The sequence below is a fragment of the Opisthocomus hoazin genome, chromosome 4 (genome assembly GCF_030867145.1).
Source record: "Opisthocomus hoazin isolate bOpiHoa1 chromosome 4, bOpiHoa1.hap1, whole genome shotgun sequence".
NCBI classification, from domain to species: Eukaryota; Metazoa; Chordata; class Aves; order Opisthocomiformes; family Opisthocomidae; genus Opisthocomus; species Opisthocomus hoazin.
The window spans coordinates 29,720,138-29,745,912 of record NC_134417.1 but is presented as its reverse complement, the minus strand read 5'-3'; the positions used below and the strand labels follow the sequence as shown (position 1 = coordinate 29,745,912).

At 43.3% G+C, this 25,775-nt stretch overlaps 2 protein-coding genes across 5 annotated transcripts in view; one reads left to right on the top strand and one right to left on the bottom strand.

Moving 5' to 3' along the window:
* The window catches only part of HLTF (helicase like transcription factor), a 46,474-nt gene extending 46,047 nt beyond the window's left edge, over window positions 1-427 (bottom strand). For 2 of the 4 annotated variants that reach the window (XM_075418498.1, XM_075418502.1), the window contains exon 1: window positions 55-427. The gene's annotated coding sequence lies outside the window, so the exon portion shown is untranslated. The remainder of the gene's footprint in view (window positions 1-54) is intronic. The other 2 variants (XM_075418499.1, XM_075418501.1) reach the window with 2 other exon arrangements.
* Window positions 350-24,177, top strand: HPS3 (HPS3 biogenesis of lysosomal organelles complex 2 subunit 1). Its single transcript, XM_075418497.1, has 17 exons — window positions 350-757; window positions 1,787-2,281; window positions 4,148-4,334; window positions 6,793-6,878; window positions 8,062-8,254; window positions 8,520-8,601; window positions 10,539-10,693; window positions 12,663-12,771; window positions 12,993-13,174; window positions 13,520-13,697; window positions 14,309-14,539; window positions 17,106-17,291; window positions 18,458-18,646; window positions 19,196-19,303; window positions 19,667-19,873; window positions 21,203-21,293; window positions 22,435-24,177. The coding sequence occupies exons 1-17, from the start codon at window positions 535-537 to the stop codon at window positions 22,560-22,562; spliced, it is 3,030 nt and encodes a 1,009-aa protein (XP_075274612.1). The 5' UTR covers window positions 350-534; the 3' UTR covers window positions 22,563-24,177.
* The last annotated feature ends 1,598 nt before the right edge of the window (window positions 24,178-25,775 follow it).

The following is a 25,775-nucleotide window of genomic DNA, read 5'->3' as shown; positions in this document are numbered from 1 at the left end:
CGTCTCCGAGCCGCCAGCACCACCCAGCCCCAGGGAGCCCGCTCCAACACACACCTCCGACCCACAGGCGCAGCAGAAGATTCTGCTGTTCCGAAGCCACCGTTCCCCGTGCCGCCTCACACCCTTCAAAGAGAGCGTCCCGCTTCGCCTCCCGCCCGGGAACTGCCCCGGTGCACGGCGACAGACTCCGCCAGCCTCCAGGACGCTTGGGAGCGCGAAGGCAGCAATGAACTCACGCGGGCACGGCGCAGAGGTGCGTACGAAGCGGCCTGCACCAGGGCGAGACGCTCCCTGACGGCGAAGATCACCCCAGCAGCCCGGGAGCGCCCGGCCTCGCCGTGCGGCACGCCACGGCCCCGCGCCCGCAGACGGAAGGCGGCTCCGGCCGCTGCGCGCACCGCCCTACGGGAGCCGCCGACCTCGGCGCCGGCCAGGAGAGCGTCGGGCGGCGGAAGTGCGGGTCGCGAGGGCCTGTGTCGTCGCACGCAGCCGCGGGAGGCGTCCGGGTGCTCCGTCCGCAGGTTTTCGGGGACCATGGTGCAGCTTTACAACTTGCACCCGTTCGGGTCGCAGCGAGTCGTGCCCTGCAAGCAAGAGCCGGCGCACTTCTGCTGCGGCCCCGATGTGCTGTTCGTGGCCAGCGCGGCGGCCAGCTGCAGGGTGGAGGTGTTCGCGGTGCGCGACGAGGGCCGCTGCGACCCCCTGGGCTCCTTTGCCACGCTGGGTCCCGTGCTGCGCATGGTGCACAGCCAGGCAGGTCAGTGCCGCTCCCCGCTGGCTCCGGGACTGCTCGGCAGGGGAGACTGGGACGTGTCCGGCTTGACTGCAGGGAGAGGCCTACGCGCTCCGCCGGGCTTGGGGGGGCGAGCCGAGGCGCTCGGGCTGCGCCGGGGGCCGGGGGGGGGCGAGCCGAGGTGCTCGGGCTGCGCCAGGGGCCGGGGGGGGAGGGCGAGGCGAGGCGCTCGGGCTGCGCCGGGGGCCGGGGGGGGGGGCGAGCCGGGGCGCTCGGGCTGCGCCGGGGACGGGGCGGGGGGCCGAGCCGAGGCGCTCGGGCTGCGCTGGGGACGGGGCGGCGGGGCGAGCCGAGGCGCTCGGGCTGCGCCGGGGACGGGGCGCGTTGGCGGCGGCACGGGAAGGCCTCGCGCCCCCTGCCCGCCTCTCCCCGACGCGGCTGCCTCGGCGCTGGGACAGGCCCGGGCGCTTCCCGTTGGAGCGGGCTGGCGGCCGCGGTCCGGGTCGGGAACCGCAGGGCCGGCGCTCGCTGAGGCCCGGAGCGCTGTGAGGGCTGTGCGCGGGCAGCACCTCGCGCTCTGCTGCCGTCTTCCTCCGCGCCGGTTGCAGTCTGTGCTCCTGGCTTCGCTGTTCTTGTTTCAGCGCGCGGGGCGGGCGGTCACTCCAGCCGATCCCGCAGCTCTCCGTGCGTCTGTGACTTTCCCCGGTCTGTAGAGAACCAGAACGTTTTCCCGTTATCGGATATTCGGAGCGTGGGGGGAGGGCAGAAACACCTCGTCTGCAATCCGTAAAGTGGATTCGGTTAGGAGTTAGTCTGGACCTAAATCTACGAGTCCTTTTTTTTTTTTAATGGTATGTGAAGTGACTTCTACCCAGCAAAGAAACTTGCATTTCGGATTTCATTAGAGAAAAGTTGATGAAAAATGTTTTTGGAATTTCATGCAAGAGTTGAAAAGTTAAGATGTTCTTTTTAATGTACTACAGCAGGTAAAGAGCTCAAAAACTGTGTCATCTATTTCTTCATGATATATCCGTACCGCTGCTTTCTTTTAAGGAGACTATCTGGTGACAGTTGAAGAAAAAAGCAAAGCAACTTTCGTAAGAGTGTATACGAACTGGAGGTGCATGTCTGCAGGGAGTTCTCGTGTTTGTGTTCGGATGATTGGTCACAAGATGGAAGAGTCCTACAGCGAAACCTTAAAAGAACAGATGTCAGTTGTGGAAGTGCCACTTTCAGATCCTCCGCTGTGCATGTCATGTTGTCCTGTTAATGGAGATCTTCTCGTGGGCTGCAAAAATAAACTAGTCATGTTCTGTTTGAAATATCTGGTCATGAACCAGAATCTGACGGTGTTAGACTTTGAACGCTCCTTAATTTTACACATCGACAACCTCATTCCTGTGGAAGTTGCATTTTGTGACAGGCATATAGCCATAACAGCAGAGCTGGATGTTCTGATTCTGAAGCTGGAACTGGTCCAGCAAAGTGCAGACAGCCCAGGGCAGCGTGCATGTGGAGTTAGGACGCTACGAAAGCCTGTGGATGGAGGTAAGCAGAGAAACTTTTTATTTCCAAGAATCTGCTCGCTGTTTTGTGCTATTCTAACGGTAGCTTCCAGCACGCTCATTGCCCTTCAGTAAATGTTTCCAGATCATCTGAGGACTGTCAGCTGAATATTCTAGTGCATGAAAAGTTGTACCGCCTGCATTCGGAGGTAACATTTAAAACAAACATGCCATCATTCTACTGACACTTTCAGCATAGCGCAGCCTCTAGAGACACAGAATTACGTTGCTGTTTTGGGGTGCCACCGTGGGCCAGATCAAAGCAATAGTAGTTCAGTGTGCTATGTTCAGAAAAATTACTCCATCAGTGTCACTGCCAAAGTAACTGTGTCTAAGGGACAAGTGGGAGGCCCAGTTGAAGAAGCATCTCATGAACCTTGGAATGGACCACATATACTGGCTTGCACATTTAAGATTGCTTCTGTGGCGATGCATATGCACTTTTGTAGCTGTTAGTAGGCTCAGAACCTGCATAAACAAGATGTCGGCACATTCTCCTTTTTCAGTCCTTTGTCTTATCCAGGGGCTTGCCTCAGAACCTGTCGTGGTTTAACCCCAGCCGGCAACTAAGCACCGCCCAGCTGCTTGCTCACTAACCCCCGGTGGGATGGGGGAGGGAAGGAGAAGAGTGAAAGTGAGAAAAGTTTTGGGTTGAAATGAAGGCAGTTTAATAGGCAAAGCAATAGCTGCGCGTGCAAGCAAAGCAAAAGAAGGAATTCATGTGCTACTTCCTGTCAGCAGGCAGGTGTTCAGCCATCCCCAGGAAAGCAGGGCTCCGTCACACCTAATGGTTACTGGGGAAGACAAATGCTGTCACTCCCAGTGTCCCCTGCTTCCTCTTCTTCCCCCCAGCTTTACATGCTGCGCATGACACCATATGGTCTGGAATATCTCTTGGGTCAGCTGTCCCGGCTGTGTCCGCTCCCAGCTTCTCATGCATCTGGCAGCCCAGGCCAGCATGAGAAGCTAAGAAGTCCTCGACTATGTAGCAACAACTAAAAACACCAGTATGTTATCAACATTATTCTCATACTAAATCCAAAACACAGCACTATACCAGCTACTAGGAAGAAAATTAACTGTATCCCAGCTGAAACCAGGACAGAATCCTAGAAATCCCAGAAATAGGTTTGCTCAGTAGGTTTCATTACTGTGTGTTGCAAGAAATCAATCCATATGTAATCAATTTCTGCCTCTCTAAAAGTATCAGATGAACACCAACAATCCTTAGGAAAATACTTAATTTGTAATTCAAGAAACTTAGAGAAGGATGGTCTTTTATAAATGGAAACTATATCTAGAAAAAATGTAAGGGTAGATAGAATTTTCCCTGTCTGACAAGTCTTAACTGGAATGTTCTTCACTGAGTGAAGACGGATCTTAACTCAGATAATAGCGTCCTGCCCCTAGTTGTTTTTGTTACTAAAAACTAAATAGAAAAGTTCAAATTACTTTCTGAGTGCTGTTAGGATTTGCTTTGCAGAACTTAAGTGAGTTTAAGGTAACACAGCTTTCTGTCATAGCTGCCTTTTGCTTAAAACCTCTCCAGCCAAATGACATTTTCTGATGGCCAGCTGTTTGCAGCACAGGTTGCCTTGGACTTGGCTTATAATGAACAATGTACCTGTGTTCTTTCAGAAATCTTGACTCTTAATATTCAGACCGTTCAGCTTAAGTGAAGGATTGTTCTTGTCTTCTAGTGTAGTAGTTGTCAAAATCTCATGGTTTGAGGAAGCCAGTGCTAGCCAGGTAGCTGTAATTGGAGTATTTAACTGATATTGTGTCATACCATGTTCTTGATGCTAAATAGAATGGTTTGAATAATTAATACAGCGTTTTCATTGTTAAGGTGTAAAAGATGAAGGCCCTTCAGCACATACTTTGCAGCTTGAATTAGGTGAGTTCATCATATGTCAGAAGCCAGTGGAACTGCTTGGGGAAGAAAGTAAGCTGTGTGAGATACCCATCACCCTGGAATCCACAGAGTTACCTACAGAAGACACGAAGTGTTTCCAAGTGCAGTATCTGCTTTTCAGGTATTACAAATGTATTTTCATAAGTTAATTTACTACAAGAAACCAAAGTCAGATGTGACTCACATCTTGTTGAAAGAAAAATGGTGGTATTTTGGCTTCTGGGATTTTTATGCCTTTTTTTTTTTTTTTTTTTTTTGTGCCGAGGAAATAATGTAATACCAAAGAAAGCCTATTTTTGAATAGAACAGAATATTTCATTTGGCAGGGTCCTGCAATGATCATATAGTCCAACTGCCTGACCACTTCAGGGCTGACCCAATGTTAAACCGTATTATTAAGGGCATCATCCAAATGCCTCTGAAACACTGACAGGCGTGGGGCATCAACCACCTCTCAAGGAAGCCTGTTCCAGTGTTTGACCACCCTCTCCAGAAAAATAAGTTTACTAGTGTCAAGACTGAACCTCCCCGATGGACACAGCTTTGAGCCATTTCCAGGCATCCTGTCGCTGGATTCCAGGGAGAAGAGCTCAGCACCTCCCTTTCCACATCCCCTCCTCGGGCAGCTGCAGAGCGCAATGAGGTTGCCCCTCAGCCTCCTTCTCTCCAAACGAGACAAATCCAGAGTCCTCATCTGCTCCCCATAGGACGTACCTTCCAGCCCTGTCACCAGCTCTGTTGCCCTTCTCTGGATGCATTCAAGGACCTGAACATCGTTCTTAAATGGTGGGGCCCAGCACTGCATGCAGTACTTGAGGTGAGGCTGCACCAACGCCGAGTACAGCGGGACAATCCCCTGTCTTGACCATCTGGCCATGCTCTGTTCGATGTATCCAGGATGTGGTTTGCTCTCTGGGCTGCCAGGGCACACTGCTGGCTCCTACCGAGCCTACTGCTGACCAGCACCCCCAGATGCCTTTCTGCAGGGCTGCTCTCCAGCCACTCCTCTCCCAGTTTATACTTGTGCCTGGCGTTACTCTGTCCGAGGTGCAGTATCTGGCACGTGGACTTGTTCTGTTTCATGCCATTGATGATTGCCCAGTGCTCCGATCGATCTAGATCCCTCTGCAAGGCCTCTTGTCCCTTGTAAGGGTCAACAGCACCTCCCAGTTTGGTATTGTCAACTTGCTAATGGTGCATTCAACTCCTGCATCTAGATGATTGATCAAAATAATGAACAGCAGTGGCCCTAGGATTGAGCCCTGAGGAGCACTGCTGGTGACCGGTTGCCAGCCAGGTATAGCCCCACTCACTACAACGCTTCGAGCCCTGCCGTCCAGCCAGTTCTTCACGCAGCGCACTGTGAACCTGCTCATCTCACAGTTGGACAACCTTTGACTGACCTTGCAAATCCTGAGTTTCATTTTATCTGGGGAATGTGACTAGTTGTTGTAATTAGAACAGAACTTTGGTAGTTTTGCACATCTAGTGATGTTTAAAGTCTGCTTTCATTGTACATTCTTGTATGCTGTGAAGAGCATGCGTGGCAGCTTCTCTTACTGTATATCAGAAGGGATGGTCTTTACTCGGCATACAGAATGACAGAATCATTTAGCTTGGAAGGGACCCCCTGAGAGCATCCAGTCCAAGAACCTACCCCCTCCCTTCTCAAAGAGGGTCAGCTAGAACAGATTTTTCAGGACCCTGTCTGGTCAGGTTATGAATATTTCCACAGATGGAGACTCCACAACCTCTCTGGGCAACCTGTTCCAGTGTCTGACCACCCAGTTTTTATACTTTCATGCGGAACCAGCAAAACCAAGTTTTACACACCTTATTGTGAAGTGGCTTGTGACAAATTCTGTTACTGTTTGGAGAAGCCTGCTTTAATGGATTATGCACAAGACTGATTAGCAGTCCTGTCTGTGTGACTTTAATCAAGGTACTGCCTTCTGTTTATTTATTCGGCAGCTTTCATTAACTCCAGCTGAAGTAATACTTATTTGTACTTCTAAAAAAAAAATTCTCCTTTTCTCCAGCTAGCAAAAGGAGTTTACCAAGTAGCTTCTGCACTAAGAAACTATACTTTTTATTTTATTAGTGATCCAAGCCATTAAACTTTTATCCAAAACTGAGCAAGAATTGATGTGACAGTCCAGCAGTGAATTCCAAAGCAAAGCAGGAAAAAGGGTGACATAATAGGAAAGAAAAGTAAAATTAGCGATGGCACGGTGTTACATGTAGCTCTGTTGGATAAAAAGAGGGGAAAAAAAAAGATTAGATTGAGGTTCAGATCAATTGCATCATGTCTTCCAGTGATCCTGAACTTTGACACGTCTTGTGGACAAGCAAAGAAAGAGGATTTCGGTTGCAAGAACTTAAGGTAGTTGTTGCTAGCTGTGTCACAGGCTTCTTGGCATTGCCATGCTAATTACTCTAGAATTAGGAGTGCACGTTGCTGTTGAGTACTAAAACATCAGCTATGCCTGTTATAGCTAGTGCAGTTTACTTGTCCAAAGTAGCTCAAAATAATTTATCACTAAGGTTCCATGTTGTTGTTTTGGATTTTTTTTCTCTAGACGTTTTACACCCGACCAGTCACCTTTTGGGTTTTGCGAAGAGACAAAGTTGCACTCTGTTCAGCTGCTTCCTGTATACCAGACAGGTATTTAGATATGCATGGATGCGTTATGGCCTGTGTCACAGGAGACCTGGGAAAGGAAGGAGCTTCCTTGCGTATTCTGTTTTGAACACTGTTTCTGTATGATTTATTTTTAAGGTCTTTCCTCCCTTTTCAATCATTTAAACTGATCTGCTATTAATAAAAAAGTCTTTTAAATTTCTCCAAGTTCTGCATAAAGTTTGAACTAAAATATCAATTCACCACACCAAAAGAGGGAGACTAAATCAGCTTTTATGAGTTCTCTACTGATTAATTTTACATCACAAAACAGTCATTCTTTACATTGCGTTAATGAAATTATCGTCAGTGTTACAAGATACTAGGCTGCCTCTCGTTAATCAACAGTGGAAATCATAGTAGTAAACCTTAATAATCATTAAGATACACATTACCTTTCTGCCAGGCTTTAATTTAAACTGTGAGGGATGAATGCAGATTTTAGGGAATCACTAATACACACTAGCTCAAGCCCCAGCAGACCCATGGAAAAATTTAATGCTGTGTGTCATCAGTCATCTTTACTGACTGCTCACGCAGTTTGTGGTTGTTGTCTGCCAAGTAGCAAAGCCTCCTTTAAGTTGCAGCTGGCTCAAGTGAGTGAGCTACTTGCCATTTAACTCCAGCTATCTCATGTTCTCTTGTGAATGACAGTCTTTGACAAGAGAGTGTGTAGAATCTGAACGCAGCCTTTGCCTGCCATAGTGGCTTTATAAATAAATTCTGCCATTCCTAGCATTTCTTTCCCTTCAGTGAGGGACTGTGTTTTGGTGCACTGCAGCTGCAGCTCTGGATGAGCATTCATCCCAGCTCACAAGTGGTTGTCTAAGAACAGGCTGATCATTCGGTACATGGATGCTTAGTTCTGATGAATCTGCCAGGACTCTTAGATGCTGTCACATCTGCAGAATTTTTTCACTTGGTGGTACATCCACACTTTTGTTAGACATGCCTCCACATGAGATGACATACAACTTTTTGGCCTGTGCACTGATCCAGCCTGTACACTGATCTTCCTATAGTTCTTTTTATCTTCACTAGCTACTGACAAAACCAGTCTGCAATCTGGACAGGTTTGATAGTGTCTTTTAGGTATCAGGCTTGCAGAGGAATTGCCAGGTTTTGATTTATGAGGTGTATAAAATGCCTTTCTTATTGTTACATCTAGGAAGTTCTGTGACAGCCCATGAGGAAACTGAGAACAAGAGAGAACTACTGAGTCTCTTTTGTTTTTTCTCTTTACCTCATGTTGGATATCTCTACTCTGTTGGGAAGTTAGTAGAACTGATCTCTACTTACCAATATTCAGAGAAGTCAGAGCAGGCAGTTCTCACTCCACAGTTCCTGCACGTCATTACAAGGTACTACGTTTATGATTTTGCTGATACTAGTATTACATTTCTCTGTGCTGCTCCCACCCCAGCCCCCTCCCACCCCTGCTCCGATGTCCTTCATAGCCTCCTGGCACTCTCTGGGTAGACTCATAGTACAGCATGCCCTCCTGCTTAGGCTTCAAGGCCCAGTTCTACAAAGGATAAAGATCTGATTCTCTGTAGTATTGGCTACTTGATTTTTGCAATTCTTCTTTTTTTTCCTTCATCATTGTGGTTTCTTCTTTCTCTCTAGTGAGAACCTGCAGTGTTTCACAGTGCGGTGCAGTGCAGCAGCAGCTCGAGATGAGGATCCATATATTGATACGACTGTGAAGGTACACCTCTCATTAACTCACTAAAAGAGTAGGGGTAGTAGTATGGCACTTGGTTTCCTAATGTTTCCTTCTGAAATGCTGTTTCTATTGGCTGAAACAATAAAATAGCATCCAGAATTAATATTTTACTTCAATCTATGGCATATTGTATTTTAACAATCTACAGATGTCTAAATGAAACAATCTATTATTGCCATTTAAGATTCTAGACCATAAGTAGAATGTTTTCAAAAGCTATAAAATCACTTACATTTTAAACTATATTCTGTGCTTTCATGTATAAATCTGAATGAAGAGTGCAAAGTATTATAAAATTTTCAAGAGCCAAATGTGTATTCTCTGCTCTCCATAGAAGTACTGAGTTAAAGAATACAAACACATGACACAATCTATACTGTTGCTTCTCCAGTCTTGGCTTTCTGTGTTTTCACTGTGGGCTACATTCAGTCCATCGCAGTTCCTCCAGTTGGGCAACAGGTTGCCTCCTGCCTCAACAGGAGCTTGGAGGAGGTATGCATCTAATGATAGTCTGCAGGCTGCAGTCCCTCATGGATGTCCCTACTGCAGCTTGCCCTCCACAGGCTGCAGACCCACTCTGGCATGGGTCGTCCATGGGCTTCAGTCCTTTGGGGGCATCCCTGCCTTGGTGCGAGTCCTCCATGGGCCACATTCCCTCAGGGGACGTGGGCCTGTTGGAGCGAGGCCAGAGGAGGCCACAGCAATGATCCGAGGGCTGCAGCCCATCTGCTGTGAGGAGAGGCCGAGAGCTGGGGTGTGTTGGCCTGGAGAAGAGAAGGCTGCAGGGAGTCCTTAGAGCAGCTGCCAGTACCTGATGGGGCTGCGAGAGAGCTGGAGAGGGACTTTTGACAAGGGCATGTAGAGATAGGACAAGAGGTAGTGGCTTCAAGCTGAAAGAGAGCAGATTTAGATTAGATGTGAGAAAGAAATCCTTCACTGTGAGGGTGGGTAGGCCCTGACCCAGGCTGCCCAGAGAAGCTGTGGCTGCCCCCTCCCTGGCAGGGTTCGAGTTTGGACAGGGCGTGGAGCACCCTGGGCTGGTGGAAGGTGCCCTTGCCTGTAGCAGGGGGATTGGAGACAGATGATCTTCAAGGTCCATTCCAGCTTAAATCATTCCATGATGATGGTTATAATTATTATTTATTCTTATTATCTTTCCTGCTGTTTTTTACATCAGTTTCAGAGCTGGCTGGTTCTGTTTCTGATTAGCCCAGGGCAGTTTAGAGCCTCCTGGTCACCACTGCACCCCTCTGCCTCTTGACAAGAAGTTTTTAAGTTTCTTCAAAAAGCAGGGTACACATATGATGCTATGTTGCCTTGCTTCACTGTCTATGTTAATTTGTAAATATGGTATTTTGTCTCCTTAAATTTAGAATATTTTTTGACAAATGAGGTTGCATTTTTCCGTTTCTAGTCCAATGTAGATGATATGGTAAATTTTACCTGAAGGGTGCATGTTGAACAAATTGGGGATGTAATACTGGGTGTGTAATGTAATAACAGGCAAGCAAATATAATACTTCTATTCATAATTGCTTTTTAGAAGTAACTGAAATCAAGACTTTTATAACCATGTCAAGCAATCTTTTATAACTTGGCCATATTCAAACTATTTGGGATTAAGTTTTCCACGTTAGGCATCTCCCTCAGGCTCAGTTATTTTGAGACACACAGCTAAAAGTGTGTAGTTGCTTTGAAGAGTGGCATTATTATTTTTAACCCATTGTTAGATGATTTATATCATAGTTTTATGAGTATTTTTACTCTTGCTTAAGTGGAGCACTCAAACTTAGGAAAGCCAGTGAATGTTTCTAGTGTCAGATCACTGGACAAAGGTTTCTTCTTTTTTTTTTTTTTTTAATTTAAAGACTCAAAGTAGACACTAACTGAAATTACAAAACAATCACTTTCCTTTATAGGCCTGTCCACCTGTTGCACTGGATGTCTGCACATTAAGAATGCAGCTTTTTATAGGACCAAGAGCTATCTGTCATTTCAAAAACCATATAATTCTTTTGACTAAGGCAGACACAGAAGATATTACTGAAAGAAGAAAGCATACAAGAAGGATGCTGTAAGGATTTGTGCCTCTGGGGGAATGGTATTTATAGCTCTGTGTACAGTGCTGAATTTGTGGGTGTTGGAGTTGAAAAGAAGTTCCTCTGTGGAAAAACTGTTTGGAAATAATTACCTAGTTAGTGCATGAGAACAGAAATGAAGCATTTGGTTTTTTAGGTTCTTCTGTATTAAATGACATAGAAGAAATTGGGGTAGCGTCACAAATGCTTGAAATCAACAAAATAAGTTACTGAAGATTGTAAAGGACTTAAATTTCATAAGTAATGTTAAAATAACATTACTAAGAAAAAAACATTTGTCCTGAGAAACAAAAACATGAAGCTACAGGCTATCAAAATGTGTTGTAGTACAAAGTGAAAATGTCTCATGTTTGGCTAAGGGTTCTTTCCAAGAAAAGTTATGAACATCGCTATAGTAATCCATTACAAAAGCAGGATCAGACTGGCCCAAGATACTCTTGTAGCATGAATGTAGCCAGAGGCATTTGTGACTTCTTATCGTTTTCTGTGAGAACTGCTATTTCTGTTCTTTTTTATTCTTTTCTGAGGGCTTTTCATAAAACAGCTATTCTAAAACAGCTATTCAGAAATCACATTTATTAAAGTCAGTTCAAGTTCATTAACAAAAGTAGGACAGGTATAGTTGATTGAAAAGTTACTTGAACCAGTATTTTTGAAAGCCTAGATCACACATTATTCGGGAGAAGATGAGGATAAGCCCATCAAGGAGAATGATGGTTCAAAATACTGTAATTTTCTGTGTATAAAGGACAATTTCTTAGAATCATAGAATCATAGAAAGTTTTGGGTCGGAAGAGACCCCTAGAAGTCATCTAGCCCAACCCCCCCGCAGCGAGCAGGGACACCGCTAACTCAATCAGGTTGCTCAGAGCCCTGTCCAACCTGGTCTTGAATGTTTCCAGGGATGGGGCCTCCACTGCCTCTCTGGGCAACCCGTTCCCGTGTTTCACCACCCTCATTGTAAAGAATTTCTTCCTTATATCCAGCCTGAACCTACCCTGTTTTAGTTTAAAACCGTTACCCCTCGTCCTGTCACTGCTGTCTCTGCTAAACATATTGTCCCCATCTTTCCTATAGGCTCCCTTTAAGTACTGAAAGGCTGCAGTCAGGTCTCCCCGCAGCCTTCTCTTCTCCAGGCTGAATAAGCCCAACTCTCTCAGCCTGTCCTCATAGGAGAGGTGCTCCAGCCCTCGGATCATTTTTGTAGCCCTCCTTTGGACCCGCTCCAGCAGTTCCATGTCCTTCTTGTGCTGAGGGCTCCAGAGCTGAGCGCAGTTCTCCAGGTGAGGTCTCACCAGAGCAGAGTAGAGGGGCAGAATCGCCTCTCTCTTTCGAAGATTATAGTTGGCATTTGAGGAAAATACACTTTTTGCCTTCTGTAAAGAATGTAAGTTGAACAAATACTAGTCTTCTTAACAACATCATTTGAAAATAAAGATGTAAATATCCCAGAGCAGTTAAAACAGAACCAAAAACTGAAAAACCAGAGCAAAAAGAATCCAGGTTTTCCTACAGTGTTAACCTTAGGGCATTATGGGCCTAGCCAATGTGTCACAGTAAAAGAATTCAGATATTTTTTTACGCCATGTCTTGGCAAACACTTGAATGGAGCTGCAGGGGCAAACATGCAGTAAGTCCTTATAGAAAGTAAGTAAACAGCTTAGCTAATTCGGAATTACTTATTTCCTGTAAGTATCTGATACTACCTGGTGTTAAGCCCAGGAGAAGATGTAGGAGATAGTTTTGATGATGTTCCTGGTATATCAAAATGTCTGTACCAGTTTTGTTATTAGCCATTATGACTTAGTCATGACTTCACTCTCAAGTATTTACTGGCCTGCAAGTATACCTATTTATGATTTAAATTATCGAGTGAGTGGGATTTTTTTGGCTGCATAGTGTTTATTTGGACACCGACAACTCAACTCTTTTCCTTCTCTCTAGTTCCAGAAAGGCTGACTGCGTCAAATCCAGGACAAATTCTGAGTCAGAGCCTGGCTGGAATTTATATATTATAAACACTGTTTCAACCATTCAGCTTTACAGAGAAATGGTATTGCCCAACTCCTGCTTTTGTTGTTTGATGACTAAAAATAAGTACTGTTAATTAATCTTTGATGCATGTCATTGCGGAATACACCATAATGTATTTCTCATTAATCCTATCCTATGAGCCCATAATCCTATTTCAAATGGCTGCTGCTCTTGTTAGAATTGTTCCTGTATATTCTTAATTTTTGCCAGCAGCCTAAGTATATCCCGTGTCTGTTCTAGGTAGATTATAGTAGAACTTACGAAAATGTAAAAACTGAGAGTTGCATCCATCTTCTAAGTGAGGCTCACTTACTGATCAGAGCAGCTATAATGGACCCTTGTTTCCTTAAATCAGATGAGAAAGAAGAACTGCTAAGAGCATTCAGAGAAAGTTGTGCCTTCTTAGGAGACTGCTACAGCAGGTATGTTTTAGGTGTCAAAGTGATATAGGTGAGCTTTTGTTTACAATAATGTAACCTTATAACAAAAATCCATCATTCTTTGCTGTTTTGCGTTAGTATTGCATATAGAAGTCTTTACGTTCTGTGAAAACAGCGTAATCTAGTCATCTCTTCAGTATCTGTTTGTCTTTGTTGTCATTGAACACAGAATACAACATTATGCTGAATATGAGCTATGTATTTGCAGATACTGGTATGTCTGCAACTTTGTTTGATGTATTATTGTGGTTCTTGCAAACAGTGATGGCAAAAATGTTGCCCTTCGTTGTTTTGTTCTTCTTTTTCCTTCCTCTCTGTTGCCTTCAGGTTTGACACAAAGGATTACCACCTTGCTTTGCCATACTACAGAATGTCAGGTTTATCCATGACAGAAGTCTTAAAGAGACTAGTTTCAGAAGGTGATGAAATACAGACATATGAGAGAGGATTTATATTTTACTTAGCTCACTCTCTTAATGAAGACTTAAATGAAGAACTAAGTAAGGTAGAAACAAGTTGGGTTTTTTTCTTAATCTGTTGATTTAGTTATTTAGTTTAAGAACTGTGTATCAAGTTTTAATTAAATTCCCTTTAAAAATGCTGAGCTCCTTATTTAGTTTTACAGTTGTTCTTTTTCACATGGTTTTTATTTTCCTATTTTTGTTGACAAAATAACAAGCAGCACCTGTGATGCTTTCAAGCAACATTATTATGGGTTTGGCTATCATGATGCCTGTTGCTAATGGTCTGGTTCCCGCTTGCACACAGAGACACTTCATTTTAGGAGAGCTCTGCCTCAAATTTCTTTCATCTCCCATTTCTGTAACAAAGCAAACTGTTTCTTTGAACATTGCCAAATTGTATAGGTTGGTAAAACCAATTCACTGTGGTGGTGGATGTTCTCCTAGCACCCCAGAAGACTGGTTGAATCACTGTTGGTTAGATATCCTTTATTTTTACCGGTAGGGAGGAAATAGTCAGGAAAGACACTGTGATTTGATAGCTAAGTTGTACTTGTCTGTTTTATAAAAAACAAAACAAAACTGCAGTACTTTCATATACTATAGAAGACTGTCTGGAAAAGTTTAAACTGTCACATTTCTTTTATTTTGATAGGAATCAGCAAATAAAGTTCTCCAGATATTCTATCTTGCTGACCCTGTGCAGCTGCCTCATATCCTCTGCAGCCCCTGCATGAGAAATGTGTGTCCTTTGACAGCTGTGAAGTATCTTCAGAAAGTAGAAAAGATTATGCCGTCAGTGGTCCTGACACTGACGAAGGCTTTCATGGCTCTGAAAATGGGAGACCTGACAATGTATGAACATGAGATGGTCTCCTGTAAGGAGGTAAAGTATGTTGAAAGCATGAGCTATTCATGATTTGCAAAGCCCAAGTCAGTGGGTTTGGCTTGTAGTTGTATTTTACAGTAGAAGAAACTTTCAGTCACTGCTCTTGCTCCTGATACGCTCTGTAAGCTCCACTGAATGTCTGCAGTAACAGTAGAATCAAGGGCTGGCACACACGGGGATTGTACAGTTTACCCTGCAGATAGGGTAGTCTTATCCTGGCAAAGCTTACCAAATAATCAAAAATTTTGAAGCTGTTAATTCTTGATAAATTAAATGCTGTTTACTGGGTTGTAACGAGCTCTGCAGAGCCAGTGCTCTTCAGCAGTATGGCAGGGCTATATAGTAGCGTTTTTACACCCTTCCACCTGTAATTAATATGTGATATGCCCATGAAAACACCATCTGTGTGCAAACAGCCCGTATAAAATTGCACTTGAAGCAGAATGTCCATGGTGCACACAAACAAAATTTCTGCATACAATTTCCCATCTTTCTTATGTGGAATCACAGAAGTCATAGAGTGGTAGGGGTTGGAAGGGACCTCTGGAGATCATCTTCCAACCCCCCTGCTAAAGCAGGGTCACCCAGAGCAGGTTGCACAGGAACACATCCAGGTGGATTTTTAATATCTCCAGAGAAGGAGACTCCACGACCCCTCTGGGCAGCCTGTTCCAGTGCCCTGTCACCCTCAGAGTAAAGAAGTTCTTCCTGGTGTTCAGATGGAACTTCCTGTGCTTCAGTTTGTGCCCATTGCCCCTTGTCCTGTTGTTGGGCACCACTGCAAAGAGTCTGGCCCCATCCTCCTGACACCCACCCTGCAGATATTTATAGTAATTTCTAAGGTCCCCTCTCAGTCTTCTCTTCTTAAGGCTAAACAAGCCCGACTCCCTCAGCCTTTCATCATAGGAGAGATGCTCCAGTCCCCTCCTCATCTTCGTAGCTCTCCGCTGGACTCTCTCCAGTAGCTCCTCATCTTTCTTGAACTGGGGAGCCCAGAACTAGACACAGAGCAGAGTAGAAGAGGAGAACCTCTCTCGACCTGCTGGCCACACTCTTCCTAATGCACCCCAGGAGACCACTGGCTGCCTTCGCAGCAAGGGCATGCTGCTGGCTTGTGGTTGACTTGTTACCCCACCAGCACTCCCAGGTCCCTCTCCACAGAGCTGCTCTCCAGCAGGTCAGCCACAGCCTCTACTGGTGCATGGGGTTGTTACTGCATAGGTCCAGGACCCTGTACTTGCCCTCATTGAGCTTCATCAGGTTCCTCTCCGCCCAGCTCTCCAGCCTGCTCAGATCTTGCTGAATGGCAGCACAGCCTTCTGGTGAATCAAAGCACTTAACCTGTATGAAGATCAGATCAGAACCTACTTCAATGCTATCAGAGTAAGAATTCCACATCAGTGGGGGGAAAATGTTGGTGAAGCAGTCTCTGTCATAGATGTGCGCATGTGGCTTTAGACAGACCGGTCTGTAAATTACTTCTTGTTAAGGTTGATCAGGACTGTTGAATATTCAAAGGTGCCAGAGCTCGATATACAGACTTTTTCTGAGAGGGAGATATTGGAGGTCTGTAAGATAAACTGATAGCTGTTCCAAAGTTAGATATCATGGTTCGGTAGGAGAAGTACTGGAGAACTTTCAAAGTTAGCAGTTTTTGTATCGCAAGGTGGGAACCGTGGAGAGCTGTTTCAACAGTGATACTCAGCACCACCTGCTTTCTGACCATTTGCAGAAGGATCAAGTGAGATTGCCATATTGTGAGCAAACACCCGCATTCCACTGCATGGATGTTACTTAGAGAATAAGGTGGATGAGGTTTGGGTGTTGGATTTTTGTTTTCCTTTTTACTCCGACCTATTAAAAAAATATTGTGTTGCACCTCATGTTTGAAAAGCATTTTGTTGCAGATTAGAAAAAATAACACTTCAGAAAGATAAAGAAAGGAAAGATAGTTTGTATGCATAGCGGGGTGAAATGTAAATTGTCCTCCTAGGTCAGCTGTATATTTCCTGTGTAATTAATTTAATCTGCTTAGGCATCATTTCCTCGCTGTCTTTGAGGTACACATAGGATCTTGTCATACTTACCTTCAAAATCACTCAGGTATCCAGAAGCAACTTACTGTTGCTCGTGGTGCAGCACATTTTGATCATTGATTCAGGGCTATTTTCAAAACAAAAAATCATATTTTAGCAAATTTTAGCGTATTTTAGCTGAAATTTCAGCCGGTGATTTTTCAAAACACCATGTGTATTGAATGTCTTGGATTTCATAGTGAAATTATCTTTCTTATGTACACAGTAACTCCAGATTTCAACAGCGTGTTACTTTCAGTGTTCAGGCAAATGGCCTACTGCTTAGGAGTCACTGCTCCAGCACGTGGTTTGAAGCTCAGTCTCTGGAGAGCTGTTCTCTAAATTGTGGAAAGGCTTTATTTCTTTCCTCTGACTTTCCTTCATTTCATCTGTCTGAACTTCACTGCTGGAAGAAATACTGAGTTTGCTGATTTGAATCATATGTGGATTGACTTCTTTACCTGGTTTATATCTGACTATGTTTGCAGGCAGTACTGGCTTGTGGCTTCATTGGGCAACCAAAACTCTTGAGACAGCACAAGGAAGGAATTCTTATGCCGACTGAATTTGCTGTTCACCTGAAGGAGATGCAGCCCGGTTTACTGGTGGCTGCCACTGTGGCTTTACATGAGAACAGTAAAATTGAACTGGAAGAAGCAGATACCTTTTTCAAGGTTGGCCTGTGATAATTTTTTGCTTCTGTTTTTCGCATAGTGATGTTGTTCCAGTTAAGCAAAGCAGCCTTGGTTGCTCCTTTACTGGCATTTCACCATTTCTTCAGAAAGGAGGAGATGAGGGCTGGATATATTCCAGTCATGATAGATGACTACAGAGTCAGAAACTGGACCTTCTGGAGAGAAATACTATTTATATCAAGCAAAAAAAAATTCCATGAAGTTCTTTGCTTTGACCCTGTCATTTGAATGAATGAATGGTTGGGAGAATACCCTGATCTCAGAGGTCTTTCAATGGCTTCCTAAGGCTACTGAAATTTAGATAAATCACTTCCGTAAGCTCATTTTAAAGAAATCATTAGGATTGGAACATACTTCTAAAGAATCAGACTTAAATATGAAGGTATATAATGTTCTGATGTTCTGTATAAATTTCTGAAGGAAGAGTGGGTCTCTGCAGTTTATGAGAAGAAAGATAAATAGAATAACTTTTCTGATGTCACTGAAGTTTTCTTTATTTAGATTGGGAATAGACAAACCTTTTCTCTATAATGAATAACATTGTTTGGATTAAAATAATGTATTTCTTCAATGTAGGTATGTTGCAGTCTTACATCTGTTACTGTGAAAGACCTGTATCAGAAGTATGAAGTCACGAAACTCAAATTAGAGCAAGTGTTGTTGTTTAAAGCCAGTTGGAAACCAAGTAAAAGTCCTTTTCACAGACACACCAGACGTTAAAGCATCTCCCTTGTGGGTTCTACCATTATACCCAACTGAGCTACACGGCATCTCTTATCATGACCTTCAGATTCTTCTTTCGAAGACACCTGCTTGGCTATTGGCATATATAAAATCCTCCAAATAAGCAGTCTAAATACTTGCTGATGGTGTGCTGACATTTCTGGCAGAGGAGTAAATCTTGAAGAAGAAATCAAATGTATCATTTAGAATTGATTACCTTAAAAATCATTCCATGAACTTTTTACTTTGCCAAGCACTGTATTATGTAGAATCACATCCATTACAAATACATCAAGACAAAAAAGGAACCAAAATTCTGCTTCTAGCAGAAGTGAAAAACTGTTCCTCCTCATCTGACTTCTGCTACTAATAATTACTGTAGTCTGTGCTAACGTGCTGTCTTCTAACATTTTTGTTCTTAGATGTTGTGTGGTAACAGTGAAAACACTGTTCCCCAGCTCTTGGTGGATTTCTGGGAAGCTCTTCTTCTAGTGTGCTCTCAGGAAGAAATACTTCAGGAGCTTGTATTGAGGGTTGCTTCTCAGTATGTTTGGAGAATATCAAAGAAGCAACTTCCTGAGACTAAGCCATTGAAAACAACAGAGGATCTGGTAAGTAATACCACTTAGGAGGTTTTATGCCTGCGTTGTACCTCCAGAATCTATCCAAATACTGTCCTTAATCCTTAGTATTTTAATCCTGGACAGTTTGTCTCTTAAAAGAAGCAAGACTGAAAGCAAATTGGGTAGTGTGCGGTTAACAGATAGGTACTGCTGGCTCTGAGGAGTCCTGCTCTTTGGGGACATTTGCAAACATGCTTCCAACAGGAGTTTTGGCTCTGAGTAAAAATAACGGCTGAAATGAAGCAATGAGAATTTGTCAGGTGGAGTGTTTGCAATTTTACAAAGCTGACTAAATAAGAAAAAAGTGTGAATGATGACTTCTAAAGGATTCAGAATGGGAAATCTGAAATACAGATTTAATTAGAAGTTTCTAGTTTATTTGTTGCTAAATTGTATGAACCAGAAGAAAGAAGAGTAGTTGCTATTCTAAATTATGTTATATGACAGCAGAATTTTTTTCATTTGTAGTGGATTTCACATGCAACTGTCACTAACAGAAATATTTCTTTTATTTCAACTTAATTCTTTCTTTTATAGATAAACTCCTGCGGTCATTTTGGGTTGATTTTCCCGTGGGTAACTTCCATAATGTCAGTGGGATCTCCATCTGATAAAGGTTACCATGAAGATATCTCAAAACTACAGGTATGAAACCCTTAAATCTTACTGTTTACAGCTTAGATCCATCCTGCAAATGTTCATGTATGTATGAACAACTTTCTCTAGCGGACTGCCCTCCTCTTTCCCCACCAGGTTATCCAAGTTGAACTAAAAGGCCCATTGAAATGATGGAAGAAAAAAATACTGAAGAGATATGTCAATAACAATGATATTTATATTTGCAGTCCACTTTAAACTTGCTTTCTCAGTTTTCATTAACATTTATTAAAGCAAATATAGTTTCAAAATTATTCTGATAAGTACGGGCTTCTGTTCTAAGGTTATGGTTTGCATTTTTTTGCAAAGTTTGTCTTAAATTCAAACAATACCTTTTCTTCTTGTCTTCAGTCTCTTTTGTGTAGTCAGTCAATCAATATAGCTTCAGTTCTGCCTGTCTTGGAGCCTTTGACAGAGGCTGACAATGTCGGCCTCGCCATCCGTGTTCTCTGCAGTACCCGTCTAGGCAAGTACGAGGAAGCCATTGACCAGCTTCTCAAAAGGTGTCCTGATGCAGCTGTACTGTACGCTCAGCACGAGCTGAAAGATGACAGCCGGGTGAGCTACTTTCATTGAAGTTGTTCAGTATTTTTGTTTGGTTTTTTTCTAACTAAAATGCTATTGTGTACAGATGGACTCTGGATGGATCAAATTGCCCAGCTTTCAGACAAAGTAAATTGCTTTGTTTGCTTTGAACCTCTTGCCTGACATTTAAATTCTCTAACTCAGTCCCTACTAATTTGAATGGAATTTTTTTTTTCCTAGTTTCTTCTGTGGCTTCTTGTATTCATTCTACAAAATGTAAAGCATAATTTTTTCAGGTGGCAGAGTGCATCAGAAAAGGGAGAGTAATATGTTCTTTTTCCACTGTAAATGAAAAACTAGCGAGTTTCTCGCTAATCAGTGTTCTGAATTGTTTGACAGTGTTGTATAACATGAAATTTTAGTGATAAGCTACTGATAAGACAACAGGGTCCTTCAAATAACATCGCACTTAAATATGTGCTTTCCATATTCTAGTGACACCTTCTGACCTTATAACATCAGAATGGTACTGGTGCACTGGTGGAAAGATGATCTTTCTGTCTCATTTTCCCCTTAGGCCTCTATAGAGTTTTAATTTTGGAACAGATTTTATTCCAGTGTTCCAGGAGTACAGGAGTTTACTTCCATTGCTCATCACAGCTACTCAATTAATTGTACTGTTTTGCTGGCCAGAGTCAGGAAAGGTGGTCCTCTACCAGATGGGCGTACTAGAACTCTGTTCGAAACCAGATTTGTGCTTTTTATTCAGATCTGAAAATAGTTTCTTTCACTGTTTCCATGTTAGTAATAGAGTTGAATGTGAGGTTGCAGTACTGACTCTAAACACATGTAGAAGAAAAGATTGACCATGGTTAAAAACAAAGGAAAGAAATCCCTTCCCCTCTCTGCCTTCTTAGCAGCAAAATTATACACAACACATAATTCACTATTACAGCTGTTGGAAGTAGACAGATTAGCTTAGGAGGCAGGGCAGTGTTCTTACAGTAATGCTGTTCACCACTTCTCATGGAGCTGTTTGGAGGGAAAAACCTGCAGTTTCTGACTGCATCAATCATGCTAATTATGGGACCTTTTTTCTCTTATAAACTGTTATCTGTAGAGGCACTAGGGGGCGCTGTGTAAAAATTCTGGAATATAAAAAGTTTGCACTGATAATTGAAAAATACAGGTGCAAAACCACCGCATTTCAAAGCGTTATATAAATTAATCATTGAGTTAATTGTAATCTACTTGAATTTGTACACATCTGAGCTTAGGTCAGTGTATTTTTAGCAGGTCTTTCACACTCTTAATTGCAGTCCGTGTTAATTTACACTTCTGCTGTGTGTTTTTGTGGATTAGGCTGTGTGGTGGAACAAGCTGCTTCCTGAACTTTGCAAGAGAACCAGACTTACTGGAAATGACTGCCCTGTTCTTACTTCATCACTGAAAGGTAAATCAATTGATTGCAGCTCAACTCCAGAAGCCTTTGTACATCATGTGACATTATAAATACTGTTCAAGCTAAGGACTACTGATGTGGTAATCTGGAAAAAAAGGGGCCTTTTTTCTATGGTTAAAGCTAATACAGATCAGCAGGCTTTCCAGTCATTAGCCCAGGATTCTGCAACGTATAGTGTGTTGCCTCGTAAAAATCATGGCATTAATTTTGTATGGAAAACAGTTAAATTGCTGGAATCATGTTGTTTCCATATAGATCAAGAATAGACACGATTAAAAAAACTTACTAAATAGAACGAATAGATAGTAATTGTGGTTGGTTTTTTTGCCTAGGCTAAGTGACTATACGGTTCTCAGCAATGACAGCTAACAGACTATTATTGATAACCCAGTGGGTGTTTTAAGTGTCTGTTGATGATTAGGTCATAGACTGAAAAAAGAAGTAGAGAAACCAACCCTGGTAGTTGATGTAGTCCTATTGTTACGTGTTTGTAGGAAATCAATAATGTTGTGTAGAGCTGGGAGGCCAGTGTGGGTTTTTTGACAGAGTTAAGAAGGTTGAATAAAGCACACGTATTTTTTGAAAAATGCCAGTGTAATGCCTGAGAGCAGAAAAACAGTATCATGGGGTTGCATTGTGCAGTGCAGGTTACCTAAAGTTCTAGTTTCCAGTGCTAGTGGTTTTTCCTTTGAACCATTGTTTTCATGAGGTAACTTTGCTGTAGTGGCTTAAGAACATAGTGTTAAACAGCTTGGTCTGAGAAGCTGCTTGCAGAACATCCCATTTTACAGAGAGTGCTGAGTTAGGGTACTAGTATAGATTTCTAGGGCTTACTTTGCATTTGATACAGAACGTGAAGTACTAGATCGACTTCCATAAGCATTAGTGCCACATATAGACCTGATGAGTCAAGATAGAGGTATGGTTTTAATCTAAGATGAAATTTCAGTTTAATGTTGAGATTTCCTGTAGTTGTATTTGCTCACAAATGGGTGTGTCTAAAATTTCATTCCAGTTGCAGTATTTAGATAATTTGATTACTTCAATTAGTAATTGCATTGTTAATGTTTTTTCATTTCTTTGTTCTAAAAACAAAACACCTAAACAAGATTTTCTCCCCTGCTCTGTGCAGAAACTTTATCAGTTGTTGCGACGGAACTGGAACTAAGGGATTTCCTCAGTCTTCTACCAGAGGATGGAACTGCAGCATTCTTCCTGCCACATCTTCTTCACTGCAGCCAGAGGAAGCTGCTGACCTAAAGCAATGAAAGTCTGCTGTGCACTCAAAAACAAAGAATGTGCTGGAATAAAGAAGTACAGGAAACAAACAGTAGAACTACATGTAAGGTACCGTGGGTCTCCCCTCACATAAATCACCTTATTTCTCAGTTGAAACCTTATGACAACTACTGAATGACAGCTGTTGTCTGAGGCAAAGCATCTGATTTGAAGCTAATGCTGTTACACTCTGACAGAGGTTAGCGAACCAGAATTACTGCCAGGTAGAATTAAATGGTGGTTGGGCTGGTAAAAACATAGCTATTCAGCTTTAGACAGGATCACTCGTCTTCTTAATGAGGGTGAACTTATGGCCAAAGCAGCTGGAAAATACAGACTGGGCAGTACAATTGGACATACAGTGTTCACTGAAAGCAAGACAGGGAGTTAGTCTTAATTCTGTGTTAGTTACTTGGATCGCTGACCTAGGGAGGAGTTTAAGCTGAGGCATGTGTACTGTAGGAGTAGAAGTGCCTTACTCTTCCAAGTGGAATTGGGCCCCACTTACTTCATTTTGCAACATAGGTATTCCCTTGAATTCCAGCTGGCAAAACCAGTCAGCTGCTCTGTCATCTTACAGACCCATGTAAGTGTTACAATGAAAATGTTTACATTTAGCAGTTCACGAAAAAAGGCCATAAATCAAAGAGAAATCGGCATGTTCCCAAGCAGAGTGGAAGATACAGACTACCACTTGCTTGGTTTTTTTTGTTTTGTTTCTTCTTCTGTTGTACTCGGTCAGTAGACAAGCATTTGAAGTGGCGCTTGGTCACAAATCCAGCTGAAAACTCATATTTCTTCTAGGTTTTTTGGTATGTGTCTCAGGTACTTGTATATACTGATGTTTGTCTCTCTTTTGGGCAGAAAATATCCTTCTGTTCCTTCTGCTGGAATTCAGTCATAATAAACTGTCACGATGCGTATGACCTTCTTATGATGCAATTTGGTTTTTTGAGAATCTACCACAAATAAAATAATGACTCCATGATCCCATAACCATCTAAAGGCCTAAACAGCTGACATTGACTCTGTCAAATCCATTTTCACTGAAGCTGTAATGTTACTTAAACCTGTAGAAGTCAGTCAGAAGAGAGCATCTACATTGCAAATATATTTAAAGGAAAAAAGAGAGAAAGAAAAAAAAGTTTAACTTACCTGTGTTGCATTCCTGCTGCAGAAAAAATCAATTATCTAATTTACTAGTAGGGATTATGCCGGTTTCAGTAGAATCTTTCTACCTTAAAAAAGGCCAAAGTGATTCAGACTTGTTACAGAGAAAGAACTTCCTTTGTTCTGATAACTGTAAAGCCCAAATGTTTTGCTTTGCCTGCATGTCCCATACATCTGTCCTAGTTTCAGCTGGCATAGAGTTAATTTTCCTCCTGGCTGCTGGCGCAGTGCTGTGGTTTGGATTTAGTATGAGAATAATATTGATAATGCTTATAGACAGGGAACTTTTCAGCTTCCCATGCTTTGCCAATGGGGAGACGTATGAGAAGCTGGGAGGGGACACAGCCAGGACAGCTGACCCAAGGGGTATCCCATACCATATGGCATCACACTCATCATATGAAGCAGGGGGAAGAAGAAGGAAGGGGGGGGGGGGACGGGGGACGTTGGGAGTGATGGTGGTTGTCTTCCCAAGTAACCATTACATGTGACAGAGCCCTGTTTTCCTGGAGATGGCTGAACACCTGCCTGCCGATGGGAAACAGTGAATGAATTCCTTGTTTTGCTTTGCTTGTATGCATGGCTTTTGCTTTACAATTAAACTGTTTTTACCTCAACCCACAAGTTTTCTCACTTTCACCCTTCTGATTCTCTCCCCTATCCTACCAGGGGTTAGTAAGCAAGCAGCTGGGTGGTGCTTAGTTGCTGGCTGGGGTTAAACCGTGACAACATCCTTCACTCTTGCTTGACACAGGTCTAACATGTGTGGAATTGGGCTATTAAAATGCCACTGGATGGTACGACGATACTTGCTCCTACTGCTTTCATTTCTGACCAGCATCACTCATGTACTAATGCTTCCATCTATCAAGAAATTCTGAATTTGCCGAGGTCTGCACTGCATAACTAACAGCAAAATGATTCCACTGCAGGAGTTGTTTTATCAGAGCAAAGCTCTTCGGTATAGGAGTCACCAAATTTTGCCCTTCACTGTCTAAATCTCCTCAGGCTTGTTTCAGCATAACTTTGTGTGTCTTGTAATTACTTTCATAACAAAAAATCTTGTGCAACCATGATCCCTCAACCATTGCATCTTTGAAATTCGCTATCTTGAAGGAAGTTACTGGATAAAATTATAAAATACCTCAACAGAAATAATACAACTATTTTGTTAGCTGTTCAATTGTCTGACAGTATATATATGTTAAGTGTGAACCTATGGAGAAAGCGATAACCAAATTCCTATTTTCCAAGCAATAACTACTAACATACCTGACTAGTAAAACGTGACAGCAAATACCTATTATGGGTTTGCATGGCAAGGTTTTGGTAGTGGGGGGGGCTATAGGGGTGGCTTCTGTGAGAAGCTGCGAGAAGCTTCCCCCATGTCTGATAAAGCCAGTGCCAGCTGGCTCCAAGATGGACCCACCGCCGCCCAAGGCCAAGCCAATCAGCAACAGTGGTAGCACCTCTGTGATAACATATTTAAGAAAGGAAAGAAAAAAAACTGCAGTAAAATGGGAGTGAGGAGAGAGGAGTGAGACGATGTGAAAGAAACAACTCTGCAGACACCAAGGTCAGTGAAGAAGGAGGGGGAGGAGGTGCTTGAGATGCCGGAGCAGAGAGTCTTCCCTTGCAGCTCGTGCTGAAGACCTTGATGAGGCAGGTTGTTCCCCTGCAGTCCATGGAGGCCCACAGTGGAGCAGAGATCCACCTGTAGCCCATGGAAGGGACCCCATGCCAGAGCAGGTCGATGCCTGAAAGAAGCTGTGACCCCATGGGTAGGCGGCGCTGGAGCAGGCTCCTGCAGACCCGTGGAGAGAGGACCCCACACCGGAGCAGGTTTGCTGGCAGGGCTTGTGACCCTGTGGGAAGGACCCATGCTGCGGCAGTTCAGGAAGAGCTGCAGTCCGTGGGAAGGACTCACGTTGGAGAAGTTTGTGGAGAACTGTCTCCCGTGAGAGGGACCTCACATTGGAGCAGGGGCAGAGTGTGAGGAGTCCTCCCCCTGAGGAGGAAGGAGCG

What these genes read in the sequence shown, in the direction of transcription:
- HPS3 (XM_075418497.1), top strand. Translation starts at nt 535, where the DNA reads ATGGTGCAGCTTTACAACTTGCACCCGTTCGGGTCGCAGCGAGTCGTG. An exon ending in AAGCATACAAGAAGGATGCT is followed by an intron (nt 10,694 to 12,662) that starts GTAAGGATTTGT and finishes CCTTCTCTCTAG; the next exon opens with TTCCAGAAAGGCTGACTGCG. An exon ending in AAGATATCTCAAAACTACAG is followed by an intron (nt 19,304 to 19,666) that starts GTATGAAACCCT and finishes TCTTGTCTTCAG; the next exon opens with TCTCTTTTGTGTAGTCAGTC.